General features: G+C 42.1%; 1 protein-coding gene across 2 annotated transcripts in view; it reads left to right on the plus strand.

Moving 5' to 3' along the window:
• Positions 1 to 27,499, plus strand: part of LOC143283911 (scavenger receptor class B member 1-like) — a 231,628-nt gene that overhangs the window by 189,242 nt on the left and 14,887 nt on the right. For both annotated transcript variants that reach the window (XM_076590328.1, XM_076590327.1), the window contains 2 exons: positions 17,868 to 17,986; positions 27,133 to 27,206. In XM_076590328.1, coding sequence (XP_076446443.1) covers positions 17,868 to 17,986; positions 27,133 to 27,206 — 193 coding nt within the window. The remainder of the gene's footprint in view (positions 1 to 17,867; positions 17,987 to 27,132; positions 27,207 to 27,499) is intronic.

Genomic DNA, 27,499 nt, shown 5'->3' on the forward strand with positions numbered 1-27,499 from the left:
TGTTTGGCTGGTGCATTGAAGTCCATCAAGAGGCTGAGGAACGGAATGTTTCTGGTGGAGACTACATCGAAAAGGCAGTCACAGCTTCTACTTAAAGCGCCTACTTTTGTGGATGGGGCGGTGAAGGTCTCCCCTCACAAAGGGCTGAACTGCTCGAAGGAGGTCATCAGATGCCCTGATTTGAGAGGAGTGTCTAAGGCAGAAATTAAGAGCAAGCTGTCCTCTCAGGGAGTGAGTCTACAGGGTGACAGTACGGATGGGGTCCCAACCAACACATTCTTCCTCATCTTCTCCTGCCCAAATGTCCCCAAGGACATAAGAGTTGGGTATCTGCAGGTGAGCGTAAGTCTTTACGTGCCGTCCCCTCTATGGTGCTTCAAGTACCAGAAGTTCGGCCACATGCGAGACCGCTGCAAGGAGGAAGAGGCATGTGGCACCTGTACAAAGGCGGCGCACCAGGGCGAATGCATCAGTCCAGCCTGTTGCGTGAACTGTGGAGGCAGCCACCCGTCTTCGTCTAAAGACTGCCCCACCTGGAAAAAAGAAATGGAGATCCAGAAGGTGAAGATGGAGAAGAAAATCCCATTCTTTGAAGCCTGTAAGCTAGTGGAGGCTACTTTGCTGAAGGCAGGTCCATCTTATGTATCAGTTGTCAGACCCAGGATGGTGGACATTGCGATCCAGACGACGTCCACGGGGACGCAGACAGACGACATACCGACTTTGGTAAAACCATTGGCCTTGGGTGGAGGTGTTGTATCCACCCCTTCCCATCCTATACGGCTGTCCTCAGGAGCTGCTGGGCGGGGGGGGGCGGGGGGGGGAAGCCTCAGGCGGAGGCATGGTGTCCGCCTCCCAACACCTCCCCCCTCATCCCGCCTCTCGTCTGCCTGCCCCTCGGGCTGGTGGGAGTGCCCTGAAACCCCCCCGCACCTCCAAAACCCAAGGAGGGAAAGGTTACGACCTCGGCGGGGTCGGGGAAAGCCGAGGTGGTGGATATTCCAGCTTGGCCAGAATCGGACAGGACTTCAGGTAATACTAAGAACAGATTTGCAGTCTTGTCCAACCTTGATCCACTGCAAGCAGAGGAGCAGGAGGTAGTGATGGATTAGGTTGTTGTTACATTTTTAACCATTTTAATGGCGATCATTCATTGCAACATCTGTGGTTTTTATGCTAATCTCCAGGAACTCCAGTTGCTTTGTCGTTCTTTGAAACCTTCAGTGCTGGCGCTGCAAGAAACTCTGCAAAGAGATGGCAACTTTTTATCTTTCAGGTTTCAACTCCATTTTTAAACCCACTCAACCGAAGCAAGAGGGATTGACGGGAGATGTCGCTCTTTTTGTACATAAGTCCCTTTTATATAGTACAGTTCCTTTAAACACACCTTTACAGGCAGTGGCAGTCAGAGTCACACTTAAGAAAACCATCATTGTCTGTAGCTTCCTCCTTCTGTCTGTGTTCTGAGGCAGGACCTCATGAACCTTGTCAACCAGCTCCCATGACCGTTCTTACTGTTGGGTGACTTCAACGGCCACTCCCCACTCTGGGGTAGTGAGGTGACATCAGCTCGAGGTCTTCTTTTGGAAAACCTTCTTTCCGATATGGACCTTTGTTGTCTTAACGACAAGTTACCCACGTACCTTCATCTGTCTTCTGGGAAGCTCTCGTGTTTAGATCTGCCAGTCTGTGATCCATCGTTGGTCCTGGACTCCGAGTGGAAAGTGCACAACGATCTGCATGGGAGTGACCACTTTCCTGTCGTCCTCGGTTCCACAGATGTGGAAGGTGACTCTCTGCCTGACCACCTGAACCATGACAAAGCCAACTGGGGATTTTTTACCACGAAGTTTAGAGTGGAGCGTAAGAAGAAACGGTCTTACAAAGCAAGGATCCTGCTGGCACTCTGACACGGATCATTTTAGAATGCAAACAAAGCAGCTGTCCCATCGTCTGCCTCCAAGCCTCAGATTCCAAGAACGCCCTGGTTCAACGCTGAATGTTGGGATGCCCGAAAGTCTTGGAAGAGAGTGCAACGGCGCGTCTTTTGGAGACCGGAGACCAACAGCGTTCAAACCCATCAGCAGCTGAGGGCGAAAGCCAGATATGTTTTTAAAAAGAGCCAGAGAAAATCATGGAGAGATTTTTGCTCTTCCTTAACCTCCAACACACCCAAGAAGAAAGTGTGGAGGGTTTTAAAAAAAATCAAGGGCAAAAATGTCTGCCCAACTTTTCACCCTCTCAAGCTCTCAGACGCTCTGATCACAGAGAAGAAAGCAGTTGGTAATTTGCTAGCCTCCAAAATCAAACTGAGCTCTAGATCTGCCAACAAATCTGCTCTGTTTCTCACAACCAGAAACCTGAAAGAAAAAACGCCCTGCAACTTCTCTTCTGGCAACACAGAGAGCTACAACCTTCTTTTCACTATGAATGAGTTAAAATCTGCCCTTCAGACCTGCACGGATTCCTCTCCGGGAATGGACGAGGTTCATTAAAAACTTAAAACATCTTCCCGAAACCTGTCTGGACACCCTGCTCAAAGTCTACAGCCACATCTGGACCACAGGCTTAAAACCCTCATAATCCCAGTGCCAAAACTGGGAAAAGACCCCTCAAACCCCTCCAACCGCCCAATAGCACTGACCAGCTGCATCTGCAAACTGATGGAGAAGATGGTCAACGGTAGGCTGATGTGGAAACTAGAGACCGACAGCCTTCTGGTAAAAGAACAGGGCGGTTTCCGCAAGCATCGGTCTACCATTGACCATCTGGTTCGTCTGGAAACCACAGTGAGGAACGCCTTTGTCAACAAACAGCATGTGGTGGCCATATTTTTTTTTATTTAGAGAAAGCCTACGATACCACCTAGAAATTTTGAATCCTCTCAGACCTGCACAAGCTCGGCTTCTGAGGACACCTGCCCCAGTTTATCCACAACTTCTTGCAAGACAGACAATTTCAGGTGAGGGTCGGCACCACCCTGTCCGACATTCATGAGCAGGAGCTGGGTGTTCCGCAAGGGAGCATTCTGTCGCCGGCTCTCTTCAGCATCAAAATAAACGACATTGTCCAGTCGGTTCACCCTGTATGCAACTGGCAGCACGTACGCCAGCATCCAGCGACGGCTTCAGCTCTGCATGGATGAAATTCAGTGTTGGGCAGAGGAGAACGGTTTCACCTTTTCGTCCTCTAAAACTCAGTGTATTCATTTTCATAACTTTTGCCAATTCTACCTGGACCCTGGAATCTGTCTGGGAAAATCCACCATCCTGGTGGTCAAGGAAGCCAAATTTTTAGGGGTAGTTTTTGATCAGAAGCTGAACTTCCTCAGCCATATCAAACAGCTGAAAACATCCTGTCAAAAAGCCCTGATCATCATCCGAGTCGTGGCACACACGAACTGGGGCGCTGATGAGATAACTGTCTTGCACCTCTACAGAGCCCTGGTCCGGTCCAAACTGGATTACGGGTGTGTAGTATACGGCTTGGCTAAACCATCTTACCTGAAACTGCTGGACCCAATACACCACCAAGGGCTTTGTCTCAGCTTAGGTGCTTTCCGCACCACCCCTGTGCACAGCTTCTCTCCAACCGCAGATTGAAGCCGACCCTAAACTATTACTTGAAACTGTTTTCTGAACCCAAAAACCCTGCTTACAACTGTCTTTAACAACCCCTTCAACAAGAAATTTAAAGACAGCCCAAACTGCATCCCTCCTCTTGGACTCCGCATTCAGCCGCACATAGAAAATGCTGATCTGGATGTCGGTAGCATCTCAGACTTCTCCAAGTTCCCTGACAGCCCACCATAGACCTTTAAACACCTGAGGTCCGATTCGATCTGGCCTTGTACCGTAAGGACTCCACCAGTTCACTGGCCTACAGAACTTACTTTTCAGAACTCTGCCACAAATTCCCCACTTTCCAAAAAATCGTCACTGACGGTTCCAAGTCAGAGGATGGAGTCGCTGCATCTGCGTTCTGTCCCACCTTTCCTGACCAGCCTGCAGCAGAACACATCCTATCTGACAGCTCAGTGTACACTGCAGAACTGACCGATAAAAATGGTTTTCTCTTCAAAACAGAAGAGATTCATGATCTTTTCCGACTCCTTGTCAGCCTTGTGGTGATCGCCTGCAGGAATCTGACTCATCCCAAACTGCTGGAATTCTACGAAGCTTTTACTCTCGTAACGAAGAAAGGATACGATGTTGTGATGGCCTAGGTTGCCGGCCATGTTGGCATTCGTGGTAACGAAAGGGCAGACCAGCTGGCCAAGAACGCTGTAAAGGAAGAATTATCGAGATACCAGCCGCTGTTGCAAAGTGGTTAGTGTCGTGGACTGATGGCTGGGAGGACGCGTGTTCGAATCACAGCGTAAGTGGGTTTTTCGGCCTGTGGCCAGCTCCTACTCAGAGTTGAGTGTGCTGTGGGCTTAAATGGGGAGACTGGGATCACACAGTCGAGTGTCATCCACTTCAAGGATGCATCTTTGGGTGTGTTGCTCTAATTACTGCAAGTGTCTGTATCTCTCAGGCCTGGTTAATGCTGGGATATCATTATAATGACAGGAAGCGTAGAGTACAGCCTTGTCACGCAGTCCCAAACCAGAATGGACCTCCATAGCAACATCGTCATGGTCATCGTCATCCTCCTCCTCCTCCTTCATCATCATCATCATCAATATAAACAAAACAGTCTCATAGTCTGTGGCCTTTCATACCCTGCTCTCATGGTGACCTCAGTTTCGATATCCCTCCTCTTCTGTGCTTGGGTTGAGTCCTGTCAATGTCTTCCGTGTCGGCGGATTCATTGGGGGCTGTTGTTTGAGGGATGTGGTGGCGGTCTCCACTCTGGGAGGGATGCTTACTCAGTCTGGCTCCACAACTAAGCCATTATTGTCGTTAGTAGGGGGCTTAGTAGGTGGTGTCCTAAGTATGTTGAACCAGAACAGGCACCACTGAACACCACCAAAGTAACTCAGCAGCAGTGCAGGGTCTCCTCTGGTGTGTGGCCTCCTGGTGACCTAACATTGATGGTTCCATGCAGACTGCCGACACTGGAACTGTGATAGACGAACCCGGGTGTGGCCATGTATGGGGGAATCTAAATGAGCGGCGTGGGTGTAATGCCACTGAAGCAGTGCAGATGATGGGGCACCAAAAAAAAAAAAAAAAAAGAATTATTGAGATCCTTCATACCATACACAGACAAGAAGCAGAAGGTGAAGAAAAGAAAGGAGGAGTCTTGCTGTGCAGACTGCGTGCAGGGCACACTTTTTTGACTCACTTGTGTAAACAAATTGAGTCTATGTTTTAACCCGGTTGTCTGTGTGTGTGTGTGTCTGTGTGTCCGTGGTAAACTTTAACATTGACATTTTCTCTGCAAATACGTTGTCAGTTGACACCAAATTAGGCATAAAATAGGAAAAATTCAGTTCTTTCCAGTCATCTTGTTTAAAAAAATATTGCACCTCTGGGATGGGCACAAAAAAATAAATAATGAAGCCTAATTATATGCAAACTGCATTTACTGTTATATTTATATTTTTTGTATTCTCTAAACTTGGCACTTTGATCTGATATTCTGACCCAACAACAAGAGGAGTCATTATTATCATTTTTTGTTCAAACAGGAACTTCTTTTTCTAGGCATGGAAGTTTTTTTTATTTTGCAAACGTTTTGGTGCAGATAGTAAAAAAGGGAAATTACTCTGTAATTATGCTAGGGGACTTAATTTGCTTTAAACTGATCTTTCTCACCTTAAACATTACATTTTGAAATTATACTCAATACATAAAAAGCTTGTGTGTTTTACTCTGTCACAAGTGAGTCTTGAAGGCCTTGCCTCTCTTGTTTTACTATTTCTTACTTGTTGAAGGGGGAAGAGGCCCCTCGATGTATTCCCTGTGATGAGCCTCTCACTGTGAAACACATGCTCCTTGACTGTTGGAATCTGCATGACATTAGACACAGACATTACACGGCAGTTTCTCTGAAGACTTTGTTTCGTGATGTCCCTCCATGGATGCTGATGGACTTCTTGAAAGAAGTGAACATTTTAAATCAGATTTGAAGGTTTTAAACTATGGAAGGTTTTTTAAAACTTTGAGTGGAAAGCTCAAAGCGTTTTTTTTTTTGTTTTGTTTTGTTTTTTTTACCCTCATAGTAGGTATTAACGTGGTGATAGCCTTGAGATGGCCTTAGTGGTCGGCGAGGCTCTAAGCACCATAATTTGATTTTTTTTAGCACTCTGTGCCTCTTTGCCAGGATTTGCAGGTGGCCTTCTGCTGTTCAGAGATTTCCTTCATCAATTTCCTCCTCAGGAAAGTCTGTATGCTCACAGCATATGGTTCTTAGGTGTTACGGTTTCATAAATACTAAGATGTATACATTCATTATTGTTTCGTAATTGTGTGTGTGTGTGTATGTGTGGGTGTGTTTCAGTTTCAAGGGGGTGTCAAAATGTGCAGACTGATCCATGTACACTACACATCTGGGGCTGGAAAAAAAAAGGGAGCAGTTACCTTACCTTTGCATAAACACAACAACCCTGCAACAATTTGCAGTCTCACAGACACCAAGACCCAAACCCACCTATGAATGTAGTACAGGCCTGTCCTCCATACACGCACACTTGACTTACTTGACTTATTCCTCTTGATTCCGTGGGGAACATAGGGCCGCAACAACACTCCTCCAACGCACCCGGCTCTGGCTGGTCCTCTTCAGTTCGGCCCACGTCATTCCGGCCGCCCTTGTCTCTGCCTCAATGCTTCTCCGCCAGGTCTGCTTCGGACGGCCAACTTTCCTTTTCCCCTGTGGGTTCCAATCAAGAGCCTGTCTTGTGATGTTTGTTGCAGGCTTGCGTAGTGTATGGTCTATCCATCCCCATTTCCGTTTCTTGATTTCCTTCTCCAGTGGGGCCTGTTTTGTCATGTTCCAAAGTTCTTCATTGGAGACAACCTCTGGCCATCTGATGTTCAGGATGTTTCTTAGGCATCTGTTGGTGAATGTCTGAAGCTTGTGGGTGCTGGTCTTTGTCACTCTCCATGTCTCTGAGCCATAGAGTAGAACCGACTTCACGTTGGTGTTAAAAATCCGGATCTTGTTGCGGATTGAGAGGGCTGTCGATCTCCAGATTGGTCGAAGGGTGTTGAAGGCGTGTCTTGCTTTGTTGATACGGCTCTTGATGTCTTCGTCCGTCCCCCCGTCTTTGCTGACAACACTGCCTAAGTAGACAAACTTGTCAACCTCCTTGATGTTCTCTTGGTGTAGTTGCACTGGATCTTGCTTCTTGTTGTTGACCCTCATGACCTCTGTTTTCCCAATGTTGATTTGGAGTCCAGTCTTCTCAGCTTCTTCTGCCACACGACATAACTTCTCCTGTGCATCTTGCTGCCTTTGGGAGAGAAGACTTATGTCATCTGCGAAGTCTAGGTCCTCCAGCTGTTTAGTGAAAGTCCACTGGATGCCTGTCCTCCGATCTGCTGTAGACTGCCTCATGACCCAGTCAACCACCATCAGGAAAATGGTTGGTGAGAGCAAACAACCCTGATGGACGCCGGTTTGCACACTGAAAGGTTCCGTCAGTTTCCCGTCGTGGATCACTTGACAGGTGGCGTCTTCGTACATTTGCTGGATGATGGTTACAAACTTTGTTGGAAATCCATAGTGGTACATCAGTCTCCAGATGACATCTCGGTCGACACTGTCAAAAGCTTTTTGAAAGTCGACGAAGACTGTGTACAGGGGGGTCTGCCACTCCAGGGACTGCTCGATGATGATGCGCATGGTTGCGATGTGATCCATGCACGAGCGATCTTGTCGGAAGCCTGCTTGTTCGTCCCGAAGTGTCTTATCCAAAGCGTTCTTCAGTCTCTCAAGAATGATTCTGCTCAGTACCTTGCCCGGAACAGACAACAGCATGATTCCCCGCCAGCTGTTGCAGGATGAAAGGCCCCCTTTCTTTGGCAGCTTTACAAGATGTCCTCTTTTCCAGTCTTTTGGCACTCGCTCCTGTTCCCAGATCTTGCAAAGGAGAGGGTGCAGCATCTCAGTTAAAGTCTGGATGTCAGCCTTCAGAGCTTCAGGTGGAATTCCATCTGGGCCGGCTGCCTTTCCTGACTTGAGGGACTTGATGGCCTTGGCGATCTCGGTCTTGCTGGGAGGGTTGGTGTTGATGTCGAGGAGCTTGGTAGGTGGCGGGATGTCTGGTGGGGCGGGTGGTGCTGGTCGGTTGAGCGTTTCTTTGAAATGCTCCGCCCATCTTGCTCTCTGCTGTTCTTCGCCAAGGATGGTGTTTCCATCTTTGTCCTTGACGGGCCAGCTTGGGTTGCTGTTTTTTCCCGGAGAGTGTCCTGGTGATCTCATACAGGCGCTTCATGTTCCGCTGACCTGCTGCACTCTCAGCTTCTGCTGTCAGTTCCTCGATGTAGGTTCTTTATACACGCACACACAGAGTGAAAAGTGGCTGATAGCAGGTAATTTCATTGCCCATTCACCCTTCTGGGAAAATGACTGCAACACATTTACCAGTAATATAGTTGATAGTGCTTTTAATCTTCTAAATGATGGTAGTATCACCAGGATACCAGACATATCAAAACAAAGCAACTGCTATAGTCTTGACATTGATATCACCAGAGTTAGTGCCATGTTTCTCATGGGAAACATATAAAGATACATTAGATAGAGCACTTCCCAATTATTATAAATATATGGAAAGAAAAGACTCAAGTAGTACTCTGGCAGACAAAATCCCAGTATATGATTGCAATCGTGCAGACTGGGAAAAATTCAAAATTATCCTCTCTTCTCAAGACTTGAACAGGTAATGAATGAAAATGCTAACACCCACCTAACACCCAGTTTCTTACATGCAAAGAAGCAGTTTTGTTGGCAGCAGATTTATCATTCCCAAAATTAAAACCGTTAAATTGGCAAAGTATTCTGGTAATGTTTTGTGTAAAGAGGAAGCTGTTGAAAATTAAAAAAAGGAAATATAAAATTTATGTAAAAAACAGAATGGAAGAAAACCATATAGAAATGAAGAAAGCAAAATCACACAGTAACAGAGTTAACTCAAGCAAAACAACAACAACAACAACAACAACAACAACAGCAACAACAAAGAATACTGGAGTTCATTTTGCGTCAAAAATGTTACTGACCATAAAGATTCTAAAAAAGTTTGGAAAAGAATAGAAGACATGAAACTACCCATTTATCCACTCTTCTTCTGACAACTACCAGCTTAGGATCCCCCTGTTTGAACCATAACATATGGCCAACACAGTTTTTCATACAAAGCCTGCATTCTTTGAAATCATTTTCCTCCGCCTCTCTGTCACTCATCTTTGCTGCAATCTTTCAAATCCAGTCTGAAGACTCACCTTTTCCCCTCCTGAATAATTTTCAATAGCTTATCCCTTTCCAGTATGAACTGTAATGACAATTTGTGATGAGTGAGTTTGAGAGTTTCCGAATTTGTTGCTTGTATTTCTTATTATGTACTATTTATGATTATGTACTGTGACTTGTGTGCATGGTGCATGTGCTTGTGTGTGTTTGTGTGTGTGTGTGTGGGGGGGGGGGATGATTGATTTTTAATAATGTTTGGTATTTTGTGTTCAATTTTTCCTTTTGATGTTTATGTGTGTGTTCTATTTGTAAATGCCTAGGGCTTATTTTAAAGATTAGGTGTATATGCACATGATAATAATGATGATAATAATAAAGAACTTTCTTTTGGACAACTAAAAAGCGGAAATATTTATAGACATGTTTTTAAAGAAAAGCATAACAGAGGGACTGCCCTCACATTGTAAAGTATAAAGAGATAAAGAAGAATCAAAATCATTGAAGAGTGCTCTGTATTAAATATGATATAAGATGATCTTGGGAGAAAAAAAAGAAAAAGAAAAAAAAGGCATGTGAGTGGTTTCGAACCTTGCACGTTCAGTTCTGATGCAAGCAGACTAATCCCCAAGGCTGCGCACATCTGACCTCAAATGACTAAATGTAAAACTTAAAACAATGTTGATGTTTTCTTCTTCGTGTGATAAATAGATGTGATTGTAGAGGACATAATAACGCTGTTTAAGTCATGTTTTTTGTGTGTTTTATTACATCTTGATTATTCTTTTATTTCGGCATTAAAGACGATGTTGCCATCTCCTTCAAATGCATCGCAACACATAGTAGATCTCTAGATCTGCACAAACAAGTCTACAACAGGCTGAAAGAAACGACGCTGAAAGAAACAATTGATTCAATTTTCTTTTATATTCATTCAAGTTAATTCAGTGTCCACTTTAGAATATGTATATGCAGTAAACACGTCGATGGTGTAGTTAGTATCACTGTAAGTCTTCTGTCCAGAATTTGTGTTTCTTTCCTTTTAATTGTGAACAAGAAACACGAGGTCATGTTGTCATCAAAAACAACCTACCTTCTAGATGGCCAAACTAAGTAGAAAGCGGTTTTTAGAATTGTCGGATTTTGGAACACATCTCAATGAAATAAACCATTAATAATTTGGAAATAAGGCTAAATTCGGGATACTTACAACCTGTTATTGGTATGACTGTGAAGATGTTTTTTCATACTATGTTTAAGCCAATTTTTGTATTGGCAGATGAAGTATTTCCAGAGAAAATGGCAATGTTAAAGTTTACCACGGACACACAGACACACACCAAACACCGGGTTAAAACATAGACTCACTTTCTTTACACAAATGAGTCAAAAATAAAAATGTTCTGTCAGCCTTGACGCAATTAGTAACCAAACGTAAAAAAATTTTACCTGAAAAATGTATTGTTTTTGTGCATAAGATTATACAGGAATGCTGGGATAATGGTACTATACCGCAGTTCTGAAAAGATTCCATAATCATTCTAATTCTGAAAGCAAGAAAACCCAAAAGTGATATAAATAGCAATGACATGAATAGATATCAACTCATTGCAGTAATGTCACATTCTGGAAAGATTTTAGAAATAAAAATATTTTAAATACATTGCTGCATTACTGTGAAAAAAAAGAAGAAATCATACCTGTAAACCAAGCAGGATTTAGAAAAAAGATCTGCAATTGAGCATTTGATAAAATTATCTTCTCAAGAAAAGCAACAGTTTGCTTGTAAAAAAAAAAAAAAAAAAAAAGGGTGGTGGGGTGTTCTTGCAACGTTCTTTGATGTTAAAAAGGCAGTTATTGTTAAAGCTGAAAACTATGCGGTTTAATGGAAACAAGTATAATTATATCAAGTGCTGTTTATCAAATAATACAATGCAAGCTAGAATAGGAACAGCATACTTGACGCTTAGAACTCTTGACATGGGAATTCCACAATGATCAGTCACAGCACCATACTTTTTAATATTCTTATACAAGACCTTTCAAAAGCAGTGTCAAAAAATCTAACTTTAGTTAATATGCTGATGACATTTGCATGTGGATGAATGTAACCTTTAAAAAAGTCAGTGCCACAAAGAACACAAAATTATGTTAGGTGATTATATCAGGCCAATCTCAACAGCCTTGGGCGATACATGTTTCAGAATAGATTATCATTGTCTACTGATAAAACCAATATTATGATATTTAACCCGGAAGCAACCCAGCTAATTTACCAAATTTCAAACTACTTGGAGAAACTTCAGATTACAAGCAGCGTGTCAAATTGTTTTGAGTTTTCCTTTAAACAAAATTGGACTTGGAATGTTCATTTTGACTACATACTTACAAAAGTAAGGAAATGTTTTAATCTCATAAAGATCATTAGTAAACAGCCTAGGTTGATGGGTGCAAAACTTTAATTCACCTGTCTACAGCACTTATCAGATCACAACTTACATATGGTCAAGAAGTGCTTTAATTAGGTACCGGCAACCTTTTTAGAAAAAAAAAAAAGTTCTGTTAAAACAACATTAAAACAAACTTAGATTGAAACTTTAAGTCCAAAAAAAAAAAAAAAAAAAAAAAAAATCCCACATAAAAAATTATGTTTCTATATGTATCTGTATTAGAACCAAATTTACAGCCAGTTGAAGTTCACTGAAGGTTTTGTTCATTTATTTATAATCTGTTCATCTAAGATGGTGATAGTAATTAGACTGTGTAATTCATTTATTTATAGTCTGTTCATCTAAGATGGTGATAATAATTAGACTGTGTAGTTCACTGAAATTGAGCCTTTTTGTGTGTCATTTTGAGCTTTTGGACAAATCTCTGATTTTACCGCATCACTGCATCTATACTAAATGACAGTGTAAAATCAAGGAAAGGAATGTTTTGAAAATAGTAAAGATGCCTTTTTTCCCCCAGCTATATAACTTGATCATTTTATTTGATATATTGAGCTGTAAAATCCAGGGTTATTTTGCAAACCATCTCGTGGCAAAATTCGTCAAAATAGTTTCTTCTTTTATCAAGTTATTTTGATGAAATAAAATGATTTGTATTCAGCTGAGCAAAGCCTTTAGAAATGGGGTAACCAATAAAGCAATTTGCAAAAATGAAATTGACCCACACCCCACAGGTGCCCCCCACCCCATTCCCAGCTCTTCAGCACATTATGCCTTGTGTTGTTTTGAGTAAATAACTTTCTTTTCGACATGCACAGATTTGTCTGTTGTCACAAAATTATTCAACATGCATGCATGCTCTAAATCCAGTCAGATCTGTTGCATATGATTTGTAAAACTAAACATGAAATTCCTTCTTAAAAAAAAAAAAAGAAAGAAGACTGGACAGAACATATGCACAAATACACCACCATTCTCTTTCTCTGTGATAGACGCACACACTGCCATGACTTTTGAATTAAAAGTCAAATTCAGCAACAACAACAACAATTCTTTCTTTACTTCTGTCTTTTTTACCTTTTTTTTCTTTTAAAGAAAATAATACAAATTACAAAAATCATTCATGACCACTCTTTCTGAAAACCGCTCCCCCCCCCTCCCTAAGCCCTCCCTCCCTCCTTCTCTCATTCTTCATGCTTCCATAGTTAGCTGACATGGAAGAAGGAAGCTGAGAGATCTTATTGGTAGGTTTTAAAAAGTCTTCCTTGAGTGGGTGAAATGATTGTAGTGAAGAAATTGAAGAGGTGCTTTAGGTGTTCTGGGTATTCTTCCCATTCTTTCATTACTTTCAGATGTTGTAGCTGGCACACAAGCTGAATGGTGTCTTCTGCTTGTCACATTCATGATGTTCTGCATCCTAGATGGCTGCCTTTTGGTTCCTTCATGGCATCATGCAGTGGGTTTTTAGGTTTTTTCAAGTGCTTCAGAGCACTAAGCCTTAACACGTCCTAACTTGTGTCTGGCCTTCAATGAGGGAAGATCAAAGCAAGTATTACATGGTCTCAGTGGGTTTGTCTTTCATTGTTCCCAGAATGTCTCATCACTTCATTTTGAATTTTAACTTAAGGAGTCTGCTTTGAGAAAGTGTTGTTAGCTCTAGCTCATAGTCAATCACACTGAGAATGAGTGATTGATATAGATGGAACCTTTTTGCATTTCAGAGCAATGCTTTAAATATCTTTTCTAAAGGTTAGCATCCTGTTGAGTTGTATTCCCAAGTAGCATAAACTGTCAGTTTTTTCTAATTTAAAATCTGTAATGATTTGCTTACAGCTTTGTTGTTGATAGCACATAGCAATGTTTGGGTTTTTGCTGGATTGATGGCAGCTTCTGTCCATGATTGTTCTGTCTTCATGAACTACTGAAATTTATATCTTTATGATTGCTGTTAGTACTTGGATATTTTTCGTCATGATTGTTTTCTAATTACTATTCAGGTATATATATATCTTCATGATTGTTTTCTATTAACAGCATGCATATTCTTCTTCATGATTATCTTTAAATCAATGCTTTTTGACATATAATAAATAAAACATGTTTCTCATCTGTTTATCATGTGATGTAATGATATATACACCATTTCAAAGTGATTACTTTGTATTGTTATCAAACTTGCTTGTTGTATAATGCGTAAATTCCAATACTACTTTTTTCCATTGTTAGTGTTGTTGTTGCTAATGTCTTTTTTTTTTCTTTCTTTCTTTCTTCCTTTTTTTCTTTCTTCTTTTTTTTTCTTTCTTTTTTTTTTTTGTCTTTTTTTCTTGTCTTTTTTTGTGCCTCAGTTTCATGCAACTCCGTGGAGCACGTGTAGTCTCTCTTTTTTGTTATTGTTTCTTTCTTCTTTTTTTAAGTGCTCAACATGAGGCTTTCTTCATTGACTGAGAAAAAACAACTCAAAAACAAATAAAAACACAATAAAAAACCGAAAACAACAACAACCCAAAACACTTATACACACACACACTCATCCACAAACATGTGCACACACACACATACACAAAGAAAGAAAACTAATTCACAAGACAAACGTGCAACTTATACCCAAACACCTTTGTCCCCTCCCCCTCACATATACGCTCACACGCACACCGATGTGGGCTATTTTGTATCTGTATGTTACCATTACAATGGACAATTTTTGTGCTCTTTAATGTTTGACGTGTGTTTGAAGCATCTGGATTTTTTCCTGTCCTGGTGTGTGTTGCATAATGTAGCTTGTGTCTCTTTCTCTCATTCCCTATGATGATCTTTTTTTTGTTGTTGTTGTTTTTTGCAGTTGTTTTATTATGTGTGCTTGCTTGAGCCAGCATGCAGGTGTGAGTGTGCGCAAGTGCACCAGGTTGTGTCCGATACTACTGCAGCATTGAATCTTATTTCGTCCTATGTGAACGTAATCATAATGTACAACGCGTTAAGATAATCAGGTCTTTTGCCACTCCAACCTCTGACTTTCACTTCCCTCTCAAAGCTAAACTGTAAAGGTGAAGCAGAATTGGGTTGGGTTTTGTTTTTTTTGTAAATACTTACACACATTTTCCCAGTAAGTACTGGTATATGAAATTGATCTGTTGATACAAGCCCTTCAGCTGTGGAGAATTTTGGACACCAAACAGTATATCTGTGGCTGTTATTTTCAATCTGATATAGATTATATTTTCAAAGTATTCCTTAAAATCATGTATTATTGGACAGTCACAGAAGATATGCTCAATATAGTCAACTGTGTTACGACAATAAGAGCATTTGTCATTTTCTTTTATTTTCATTGACTCACTTGTGTAAACAAAGTGAGTCTATGTTTTAACCCGGTGTTCAGTTGTCTGTGTGTGTGTGTGTGTGTGTCTGTGGTAAACTTTAACATTGCCATTTTTGTCAGTTGACACCAAATTTGGCGTAAAAATAGGAAAAATTCAGTTCTTTCCAGTCATCTTGTTTAAAACAATATTGCACCTCTGGGATGGGCACCAAAAAATTAAAAAAAGAAGCCAAATTATATGCAAACTGAATTAATTTACTGTTATGTTTTTTTGTTTTTTTTTATTCTCAAAACTTGGCACTTTGATCTGATATTCTGACACAACAACAAGAGCAGTCATTTTTATCATGTTTTGTTCAAACAGGAACTTCTTTTGCTAAGCATGGAAGTTATATTTCTGGTGCATGTCTTTGCTGCAGATAGTAAAAAAGGGAAATTAATCTGTAATTAATGCTTGGGGGTTAATTTGCTTTAAACTGATCTTTGTCATCTTAAACATTACATTTTGAAATTATACACAGTACATAAAAAGCTTGTGTGTTTTACTCTCAGTGTACAGGGCTTTCACTATGTTCATTCGCCCAAGTGGTCTTTTTCAGAAAATATTAAAATCAATACAACGTGTGGACTTTATAGATCTATTGGCTGAGCGCTAAAGGTCATGGGCAAAAATCAATTGCGTACACATATTTATACATACTCAAAGCTCGTGCTCATATTCCTCATGAACGCAAAGTTTGCCATTTTCTTTCAAGTTGTTGACCTGCCCGTTCAATTCTATATTCAATCAACAATACATGATAACATGTCATGGAAAGTTGGAGAAGGAGACCGTTAAATATTTATTCAGAGAAAAATTTGTGAATGTCTCATCACTTACTGGATTATGCCCCAAACTGCCTATAAAAATATCAACAAAATCAGTCGGAATTCACAGGTAAAAAAAATTAAACCATGAGAGTTAATACCCTTGATGAAACGTAAAAATTTCCAGTCTTGACTTTTCTCAAAATGAAGTCCTTTTCACTTCATACGACGTTTAGAAGTACTTGTACTTGGCTTTACATGTTATTAGTTTAACAAAATACTCAATTTTCATATCAACTTTAAAACTATAAAACTAGAATGAACATAAAAGAGAAATTGAATCGACCATGTTGTACATTCCCGGCGGGTGTAACTAAACTTGTACATCTATCTAGATCCAGATAAAACGGCTAAATGTTGCCGTGTGATTTTGACAATAGCCACATCTCCTTCACTGCGGACTTAAAAAGAATTTTTAATTGCCCTAAAAGATTTTTTGAATGCCCAAGATACACCAGAATTAAACAGCGTTCTCACTGCGAATACCGCAATTGATTTATCGCCCTTTAAAAAAGCATGTTTAAATGTTAAATTTTCAAATGTCAGTTAAGGAGCCACGATAGTGTATTGGGTAAGACAGTTTCTTCTCACCTGAACACGTGGGGGTCGAATCTGCCGTCAGGACTTTTTTCTTTTTTCTTTTTTTTTTTTTTTAACCTGAAGCTTTATAATAACAAATACAGAACACATTTTAACGATTAGATTTTTTTTTTTAAAGTGTATCACAAGTGATTCTTGAAGGCCTTGCCTCTCTTGTTTTGTTTATAAGATAATGTTTGTTGGGTAAATGTTGTGCAATATTTTCCAAGGTAGGACTCTTAATCTGGTTTCTTTTGTAACTTTTTTTGCTCTCAACCATACAGATTTATTTAGATCGAACCCAAATTTGCTACTCCAGAAGTAATAAGCACATGGAGTTTCTTGTTCCTTACCAGCTGATATTGTATTATATTCTTTATGTTTTTTGGTTTGATGTTGAATTTATGTATATCACTGGCCTGTCTATAAGATTGTCTCTCTCCTTGGTGTATCCATTTAATCTTTTTAAGATAAAAAGATATGTTATCTGTGTGTTGTAGTGTGCGGCTGGTGTCACCTCCACCACCTCCACTCTGTCTCCTTTCCGTCTCCCCTTCCCTTCACCCCCCTCCATCTCATCTCCCTCCCCACTCTATCTGCAGCTCTTTCTTTGAAACTAGGATGACACTATGCCCACCACCCTCCGCAACCCACCACCTCCCTTTTTCTGACTTCCCTCCCTACTCCTCTCCCTGCGGTTGGGTCTGTGATGTTAGCTGTCATCCTAAAGAAATGGAACCTGGCACAGGTTGACTAATGTGCATGTGCAAGGAAATCCTTGTTGACTAACCCTTGGGCTGTGTGCTGCCTAGTCTAGGGTGTGCTAAGCAGGAAATGTGTGCTGCTTAGTGTGTGCTGCCTATGCTTAGTAGGTGCTGTTTAATGTAAGGTGAACAGCTAAATTTGGGGTTGTGTGTTGCTTAAGGTTGCTTAGTGCTTAGCAGGAAATTTGTGTTGCTTAGATCTGTTTAGTGCTGCTGTGTGCTGTTTTAGTTCTGTTTATTCCAAGGTTATAATAAGTACTCAATAAAAACTACTCCATGTGGCCCTTCTAATGGCATGAGGAGAGAGGGTGAGTGAGTGTGGATACATCATCAATCCCCTCTGTTCCTCTCGAACACCCCTCTCCACTTTAACACACACAATACAGAACACTTTATTATCTGCAGAGAAATTATCTGGTAGTTTAAATTACAAATAATACATGAAAATCAGTCATTCAATATGTGTATATGTAAAAGACATAAAATGTTTAAATGTTGACTAAAAGTGTCTTGATGAATGTGTTGCAGGAGCCCCGCTGTATGTGTCGCTGCCCCACTTTCTGGGGGCTGATCCTTACTACTTCCGTCTGGTGGAAGGTGTGCTTCCTGACCGAGAACGCCATCAGCCATATTTTCATCTTCATCAGGTTCAGTGTGTATCTTACTTTTTGTCACAGCAGATTGGTCTGTGTGAAATTTGGGGCTGCTCCACCCATATGTATATGTATAACATATATATATTGTGTATGTATGTATGTATGTATATAAAATTTAATGTATTATTCTTAGTCGCAGCAGATTTGTATGTGTGATATTCAGACTGCTCTTTCTTGGGAGAGCGTGCCACTCCAGTGAGAGTGCCACCTTTTTTTTTTTCTGCCTGCAAGTGTATTTGTTTTCATACCAAAGTGGATTTGGTTTTTTGATCACTTGTGTAAACAAAGTGAGTCTGTGTTTTAACCCGGTGTTCGGTTGTCTGTGTGTGTGTCTGTGTGTCCGTGGTAAACTTTAACATTGCCATTTTCTCTGCAAATACTTCGTCAGTTGACACCAAATTTGGCATAAGAATAGGAAAAATTCAGTTCTTTCCAGTCATCTTGTTTAAAACAATATTGCACCTCTGGGATGGGCACAAAAAAAAGACAAAAAAAAGAGACAAATTATATGCAAACTGAATTTACTGTTATATTTATATTTTTTTATTCTCTAAACTTTGCACTTTGATCTGATATTCTGACACAACAACAAGAGCAGTCATTTTTATCATGTTTTGTTCAAACAGGAACTTCTTTTACTAAGCATGGAAGTTATATTTATTTTGCATGTCTTTGCTGCAGATAGTAAAAAAGGGAAATTAATCTGTAATTAATGCTAGGGGGTGATATGCAAGCTGAATTTACTGTTATATTTATATATTTTTTATTCTCTAAACTTTGCACTTTGATCTGATATTTTGACACAACAACAAGAGCAGTCATTTTTATCATTTTTTTGTTCAAACAGGAACTTCTTTTGCTAAGCATGGAAGTTATATTTATTTTGCATGTCTTTGCTGCAGATAGTAAAGAAGGGAAATTACTCTGTAATTAATGCTAGGGGGGCTTAATTTGCTTTAAAATGATCTTTCTCATCTTAAACATTACATTCTGAAATTATACTCAATACATAAAAGCTTGTGTGTTTTACTGTCAGTGTACAAGGCTTTCACTATGTTCATTCGCCCAAGTGTTGTTTTTTTTGGAAAATACTAAAATCAATACTAAGAGTGGACTTTATAGATCTATTGGCTGAGCCCTGAAGGTCATGGGCAAAAATTAATTACATACACATATTTATACATATTCAAAGTGCGTGCTCATATTCTTCGCGAACACGAACGACGCCATTTTCTTTCAAGTTGTTGACCTGCCCTTTCAATCCTATATTCCATCGACAATACACGATAACATGTGATGGAAAGTTGGAGAAGGAGACCGTTAAATAATCATTCAGAGAAAGATTTGTGAACGCCTTATCACTTACTAGATTATGCCCCAAACTGCCATAAAAATATCCACAGAATCAGTCGGAATTCACAGTTAAAAATAATAAACCATGAGAGTTAATACACTTGATGAAACGTAAAAATTTCCAGTCTTGACTTTTCTCAAAATGAAGTCCTTTTCACTTCATACGACGTTTAGAAGTACTTGTACTTGGCTCTACATGTTATTAGTTTAACAGAATACTCAATTTTCATATCAACTTTAAAACTATAAAACTGTGTGTGGTTTGTCCGTCGGGATCGACGAGGACCATCTAGTCATCCTGGGGGTGGGTGGGTTGGGCTCTGTGGGTGCGCAGATGACTGGTCAGGCCAATCCGCGCCCGAAAGGTTCTGACACAGTGTGGACAGGGGATGGTGGCGGCTGTCGGGGACTTGCTGGCACTGCTTTTCCTGGCCTGTCTGTGTTGCTCTGCTGCAGCGATTCTGTTGGCCTCACAGGATTTGGCGCCTATGTGGACAGCTGAACGCCACTTTGGTGTGTCCATTGCATTCAGCTCCCATGTGTCATGGCTGATGTTGAAGGCCTTCAGAGAAGCTTTCAGAGTGTCTTTGAAGCGCTTCTTTTGGCCTCCATGGGAGCGCTTGACATGTTGGAGTTCGCCATACAGCAGTTTCTCAGGGAGCCGGTGGTCTGGCATGTGAACTACATGGCCTGCCCAGCGCAGATGGGCCTGCATCGAGATGGTGTAGATGCTGGGCAAGTTTGCACAAGTGAGCACCTCTGTGTCAGGGATCTTCTCTTGCCACTTTATGCCAAGAAGTTTTCTGAGGCTGGTGGTGTGGAAGTGGTGTGGCGTTTGTAGACCATCCATGATTCACATCCATAGAGCAGTATGGTGAGAACTATGGCCTTGTATACTTTGAGCTTCGTCTCCAGGGTGATGCCTCTCCTGTTCCAAACGTTCTTATTGAGTCTGCCGAAGGCAGCGCTGGCTTTGGCGAGTCTGGCATTCACCTCATCGTCGATGACAACTGTGTGAGACTGAGAGAGTGTACTGCCCAGGTATGTGAACTTGTCCACCGCATTCAGTCGTTGCCCGTTGATGAAGATGTTTGGTTCAACGTAAGGCTTTCCTGGAACTGGCTGGTGCATCACCTCAGTCTTCTTTGTGCTGATTGTGAGGCCAAAGTTGTCACAGGCAGCAGAGAACTTGTCGACGCTGTGTTGCATGTCAGCTTTGGAGGCAGCATTGAGAGCGCAGTCATCAGCAAACAGGAAGTCATTGACGGTGTCTGTCCTCACCTTGGTTTTTGCTTGAAGCCTCCTGAGGTTGAAGAGTGAGCCATCTGTGCGGTACCTGATGCCAATGCCTACGTGAGCATCTCTTAAGGCATCTGTCAGCATGGCTAAAAACATGAGACTGAACAGGGTGGGGCAAGAACACACCCTTGCTTAACTCCGTTGGAGACAGGGAATGGTTCTGAAGTCTCTCCATTGTCTTGGACTCGGGCCAGCATCCCATCGTGTAGTTGCCGTATGATGGTGATGAACTTTCTGGGACATCCGTACTTCGCCATGATTCTCCAAAGGCCATCTCTGCTAACAGTATCAAAGGCCTTGGTCAGATCGACATAGGTGGAGTAAAGGTCGGCGTTCTGTTCCTGACACTTCTCCTGGAGCTGCCTGGCAGCAAACACCATGTCAATAGTCCCGCCTTCTTTCCGGAAGCCACACTGGCTCTCTGGTAGGAGACCTTGCTCAAGACGGTTGAGTAGCACTCTGGCCAGAGTCTTGCCTGCGACGGACAGCAGGGATATTCCACGATGGTTGTCACAGGCCTGACGATTTCCTTTGCGCTTGTACAGGTGTATGATGGAAGCGTCTTTGAAGTCCTGTGGAACTGCCTTATGCTGCCAGATGAGCTGGAACAGCAGATGAAGCTTCTCAGTCAGCGCCATACCACCTTCTTTGTAGACCTCTGCTGGAATGGAGTCTGAGCCAGGGGCTTTGCCATTGGATAGCAGATGGATAGCTTTCTGGGTCTCCTCCAAAGTTGGAATGGCACCCAACGACTCACTGACTAGCACCTGGGGGAGTCTGTCGATGGCTTCATCATTGATGGTGGAAGGGCGGTTCAGTACGCTGTCAAAGTGTTCAGCCCATCTCTCAAGGATCCCGCCCTTGTCAGTGATCAGGGTAGAATCATCAGCACTGAGGAGTGGAGCAGATCCGGAGGTGGTGGGACCGTAGACTTCTTTCAGGCCGTTATAGAAGTTCTTCATTTCGTTCCTGTCTGCAAAGCCCTGGATCTCATCAGCTTTGTTGTTCAATCAGGAATCCTGCATCTGCCACAGCTTCAGCTGGATGGTGCTGCGTGCACTCTTCAGTATGTCTTTCTTTGACTGTGACTTGGGATCTTCAGTGTGGGCTCTGTAGGCTTGGTGTTTGTCTTCCAGCAGCTGCTTGATCTCAGTACAGTTCTCATCAAACCAGTCTTTGTGCTTCCTGGCAGAAGGCCCCAGGCACTCCATGGCAGTGTTGTACACCGTCTCATGCAGTGTGCCCCATGCTGCCTCCACATTCTGGTTGTCCAGCACGGTGGACTCAAGCGTTCCTCCAGGGTGTCAGCAAAGCTCTGCTTGATGTTGCCTAGCTCCAGTTTGTTGACATTCAGGCATTTGGGTGCTTTCATGCCCTGAGGCCGTCTCTTGGGCTGGATGTGGAGGTTGAGTTTGGAGACGATAAGGCGGTGGTCTGTCCAGCTCTTGGCGCCGGACAAGGCCCTCATGACTCGTACATCCTGCCTGTCCCTCTTCCTGACGATGACAAAGTTGATGAGATGCCAATGCCCAGAGCGAGGATGCATCCATGACATCCTGTCACAGGTAGGGAGGCAGAAGACCATGTTTGTGATAAGAAGGTCGTGCTCGGCACATGTCTGGAGAAGTAGTTGACCATTGCTGTTACAGTTGCCAACCCCATGCTTCCCAATCACGCCTTCCTAGGAGGTGCTGTCACAACCAACTCTCGCGTTAAAGTCACCAAGAATGATGAGCTTGTCTGCGTTGGGAACAGTGTTGATGACAGCATTCAGGTCCTCGTAGAACTTGTCCTTGATCTCATCCGGGTTGGTTATGGTGGGCGCGTAGGCGCTGACAATGGTGGTAAACTTCTTCCCGTTGCATAAAGGGAGTTTCATCGTCAACAGGCGGGCGGAGGGCCAGCCAGCTTGCCAACGAGGGTTGTCTTCACTGCAAAGCCATCTCCAGCCTCACGTCTCTCTTCAGGTCCGCGACCACTCCAAAAGAAGGTGTAGCCTGCACCTCGCTCACAGAGTTCGCCTTCTTCTGCCAGTCTGATCTCACTTAAGGCAGCGATGTCGATGTTGTACCTGGCTAGTTCACTTGCAATGAGTGCTGTGCGTCTCTGTAGTCTGTCTGAGTCGCCTCTGTACAGAAGCATACACACATTCCATGTGGCAATGGTCAATGGGGTGCTCCTTGTTTTCTTCTTTCTTTCCTTTGTGTGTCGACCGCTTGAGTAGGGTCCCCGTCAGCCGCGGTATGCTGACTAGGGTGGCGTGAAGCAGGCAATGTTTAGGGCACCTTTTCTAGCCCCTTCCTCATGCCATGGAGGTGAGCAGTGCTGTCCTGAAGAGGGCTGCTCAGTTGCTCAGGGGGCTGCCGATCTCCACCGCTGCTCCAGTCAGTGAAAAACGACCCTATGGCCAGTGTACCCACACCTGTCACTTCGTTGTTCGCCTGTCGCCACAGGGCTTGGGGAAAATGATGGTATGGGATGAAGGATGACTGATGACTTGCACGATGACTTTGTTTATAGTGAGGAGGAGTTGCGCACCATTGACCTCACTCTCTTGTCCGAGACCGTCTGTATCCAGTGGCAAGACAAGGTCAAGACGACTGGAGATGGAAACAGATGCAGTGGATGACCAGGATGTCCTATGTGCCTCATCCTGCCCTCAGCACTGCACAGTGCTCTGCTGCAACCGCCTTCCTCTCCGTTGAACCATGAAGGTTTCTTCCGCAGAGTCCGCCGGATCCAGTCTTCACATGCTTGGGTAGACAAACCCTAACTCACCGAGGGTTTGAGACCCGTCGGCTACCCTCACCTAGTTTAGCCAGCCTGTCAAAGCCATTGCCCGGGGGTTGGGCGCTGCCGCATGCTAGCAGCTTCTAGGACCCATAAGTGAGAGCTGGGTGCCGGTGGGGACCAACAGAGGACGAACCACTCCTGGAAGAGTGTAACAAGCCCCCCCTCTAGAGGTACTACCCCTCCCGTGCACCCCCTAACTCCCCAGCTTTAAAACTATAAAACTAGAATGAACATAAAAGAGAAATTGAATCGACCGTGTCGACCAGGTGTAACTAAACTTGTACATCTATCTAGATCCAGATAAAATGGCTAAATGTTGCAGTGTGATTGCGGCGATAGCCACGTCTCCTTTACCGCGGACTTAAAAAGAATTTTTAATTGCCCTTAAAAATTTTTTGAATGCCCAAGATACACCAGAATAATATGATTTAAACAGCGTTCTCACTGCGAATACCGCAATCGATTTATCGCCCTTTAAAAAACATGTTTGAAGGTTATATTTTTGAACGTCAGTTAAGGAGACATGATAGTGTAATGGGTAAGACAGTTTCTTCTCACCCAAACACGCGGGGTTCGAATCTGCTGATAGGACTTTTATTTTCTTTTTTCTTTTTCTTTTAACCCGAAGTTTTATAATAACAAATACAGAACACATTTTAACGATTAGATTTTTTTTTAAAGTGTATCACAAGTGAGTCTTGAAGGCCTTGCCTCTCTTGTTTTTTGACTCACTTGTGTAAACAAAGTGAGTCTATGTTTTAACGCGGTGTTCGGTTGTCTGTGTGTCTGTGTGTCCGTGGTAAACTTTAACATTGACATTTTCTCTGCAAATACTTTGTCAGTTGACACCAAATTAGGCATAAAAATAGGAAAAATTCAGTTCTTTTTAGTCATCTTGTTTAAATTCAATATTGCACCTCTGGGATGGGCACAAAAAAATAAAAAAATGAAGCCTAATTATATGCAAACTGCATTTACTGTTATATTTATATTTTTTGTATTCTCTAAACTTGGCACTTTGATCTGATATTCAACCCAACAACAAGAGCAGTCATAATTATTATTTTTTGTTCAAACAGGAACTTCTTTTGCTAAGCATGGAAGTTTTATTTGCAAACGTTTTGGTGCAGATAGTAAAAAAGGGAAATTACTCTAATTAATGCTAGGGGACTTAATTTGCTTTAAACTGATCTTTCTCATATTAAACATTACATTTTGAAACAAGAGAGGCAAGGCCTTCAAGACTCACTTGTGATGCACTTTAAAAAAAAAGTCCAAGCTTTTTATGTATTGAGTATAATTTCAGAATGTAATGTTTAAGATGAGAAAGATCAGTTTAAAGCAAACTAAGTCCCCTAGCATTAATTACAGAGTAATTTCCCTTATTTTACTGTCTGCACCAAAACGTTTGCAATAAACAAAACTTCCATGCTTAGCAAGAGAAGTTCCTGTTTGAACAAAAAATGATAATAATGACAGATCTTTTGTTGGGTCAAATATCAGATCAAAGTGCCAAGTTTAGAGAATACAAAAAATATAACAGTAAATGCATTATACTCAATACATAAAAAGCTTGGATTTAAAAATCCATCACAAGTGAGTCTTGAAGGCCTTGCCTCTCTTGTTTTTTTGGTTTTTTTTACATGTGCTTAGTGGATGCTGCACCTTGGAGTGCACTGACTCCCACAGGCACTCCTCCTTCCCTCCAGCTGTCTGCCTGTGGAACCAGATTCCAGACCATATAATCTCAACCATGTCTGCTCAGTCTTTCAAGACCAGGACTGAGGCCTGGCTCTGAGGCTCAGTATAGCTACAGGATAGGGGTTTTTTGTTGTTGTTTTTTTTGTTTGCTATTTTGACTGATGCTGTGTGGGGCCTGGGTTCCCCTGGCTGGAGTAGGGGGCTTAACGGACATACACAGACATCTGTCATCTAGAGCGCACCCCACTATTGTGGATTATTGCCCTGTATAGGGATTACCACAGGATTATAGACAAGACAAGACAATTGAATGATTTTCCCAGGCAGAAAAATGGATCATAGCATGAAAATCATGCTTTGAAAAGACCACATTTCCTGCGGGAGTGCCATCACTGTCATCTTACAATTTGCATTTATGAGCAAAACATGTTTAAGAAATGGAATGATATTTGACATCAATATTTTGATATGATTACTCTGTCGTGTGATGCAAACTTGGAATCTGTTGTTCTTGTACTTTGTTCAACTACTTAATGACCCCCTCATATTGTGTGGTTAAGAGTTTGTATAATGCATCAGTGTGTAAGTGCTATGTCATGTGGGTGCATGTTTGTGCTTCTATGCACACAAGCATGTATGTGTGTGTTTTGCATTTCTGGTGTGGAGTTTAACGACCTATTGGCTTACGTCCTAAACGTCAAGTTATTCAGTGCTGGGGTATTGATATCGTAAAGGTTTCATTGCTTGAGAGACCCCTTCGTATCTTTGAGGGTGTGAGGTCTGTCTGGTGTTTAGCTTCATGCCATCTCATCATCCATTTATATCAAACACATGCTCATGTATAGATGCCCTCATGCACACAGAACAACTACAAACATACACAACCATAAACATGCACACCAACCAAGCATACACACAAGGTTCGTAGGGTCCTTTCAAGTCCTTTTAAGTCCTGAGGAATTGGATTTTGGTCAAAAGGCCTTTTAAGTGCTTTGATTCAGCAAGTTGGTCCTTTTAACTCGTCAGGAGGTCCTTTTAATTTTTGAAAGGTACTGTTAAGTCCTGTTTTATGAAGAGAAAGAGACTTGAGAACGAAACTGAAACACCTTCGACACCAAAACCGCAAGTTGCAAAGCGCGTTGAAAGATGCCGACGCGATCGTCTGAAACTCAGTACTTACTGTAGGAGGATACAGCCTATAGGCCTAGGCCCTAACAGTAGTGCGCTTTCTGCTTGGTGGCAGACGCGAAGCGTGGTACAGTGGCTGTGAGTCACGCCTGCTGCTGCTGCTTTGCTTAGGCCTAGCCTACAGTGACGTGAATTGCAAAGACTAAATACGACAGTCAAATGGGATTAGCTGTTCTTCCGTTTATGAGAGGTAAGTGTCTGCTGTTCTGCATGTCAAATAGATTGGGGTGTACTGTAAAGTCATGTCGGCAAAGGTCCTTTTAAACTGATTTGAGGTCCTTATAAAGTCCTTTAAAGGTCCTTTTTTGGCTTCATGCCCACCACCTGGGAACCCTGTACACACATCCATTCACAGACATTCTATTTGTATTATTGTATTTCTCACAACAGATTTCCCTGTATGAAATTTGGGCTAGCTGCTGTTCCCAGGGAGAGCACGTCACTACACTGAAGTGTCACCCTTTTTTTTTCGTATTTTTTCCTGCCTGCAGTTTTTATTTGTTTTCCTGTCAAAGTGGATTTTTCTACAGAATTTTGCCAGGTACAAACCTTTTGTTGCTGTGGGTTCTTTTATGTGTGCTAAGTGCATGCTGCACATGGGACCTTGGTTTATCATCTCATCCGAAAGACTAGCGTCCAGACCACCGCTCAAGGTCCAGTGGAGGGGGAGAAAATACTGGCGACTGTGCCAGGATTCAAACTGGTGCGCTTGGATTCTCTCATTTTCTAGGTGGACATTTACCTCTAGGTTAACACTCCACTCATTTCAAGCAGTCACTCATTGATGGCTTTCTTTGTTTCAGTTGACAGGGGTTTGTTTATCAGCAGGACGACGATACCAGCTGAACATTCAGATGAAGGAGTATCCCTTTCTCAGGTACACTGTGGTTGACAATGTCTGCTCTGAAAAATAAAGTTGTTTTTTAAATGCTGTTAATCTTGTTTTTGAAATGAAAATTTCAGCCATGTTTTTCTGATTATAGATATAATACAAATCAGCATAAGTGTAGAAGAATCAAAAAAGCAGAAAGTAAAAAAAAAAAAAAAAAGAACGAGTAGACAAGAAAATTCGTTTTTTGAAGTTTGCTTAAAAGGCATCATTTAGGGGATGATTTAACATGGGAAAAATGGGCCTTTTTGAGGGAATCATGATTAAACAGAACAAAAAAA

This window comes from Babylonia areolata, chromosome 7 (assembly GCF_041734735.1).
Source record: "Babylonia areolata isolate BAREFJ2019XMU chromosome 7, ASM4173473v1, whole genome shotgun sequence".
Taxonomy (NCBI): Eukaryota; Metazoa; Mollusca; class Gastropoda; order Neogastropoda; family Buccinidae; genus Babylonia; species Babylonia areolata.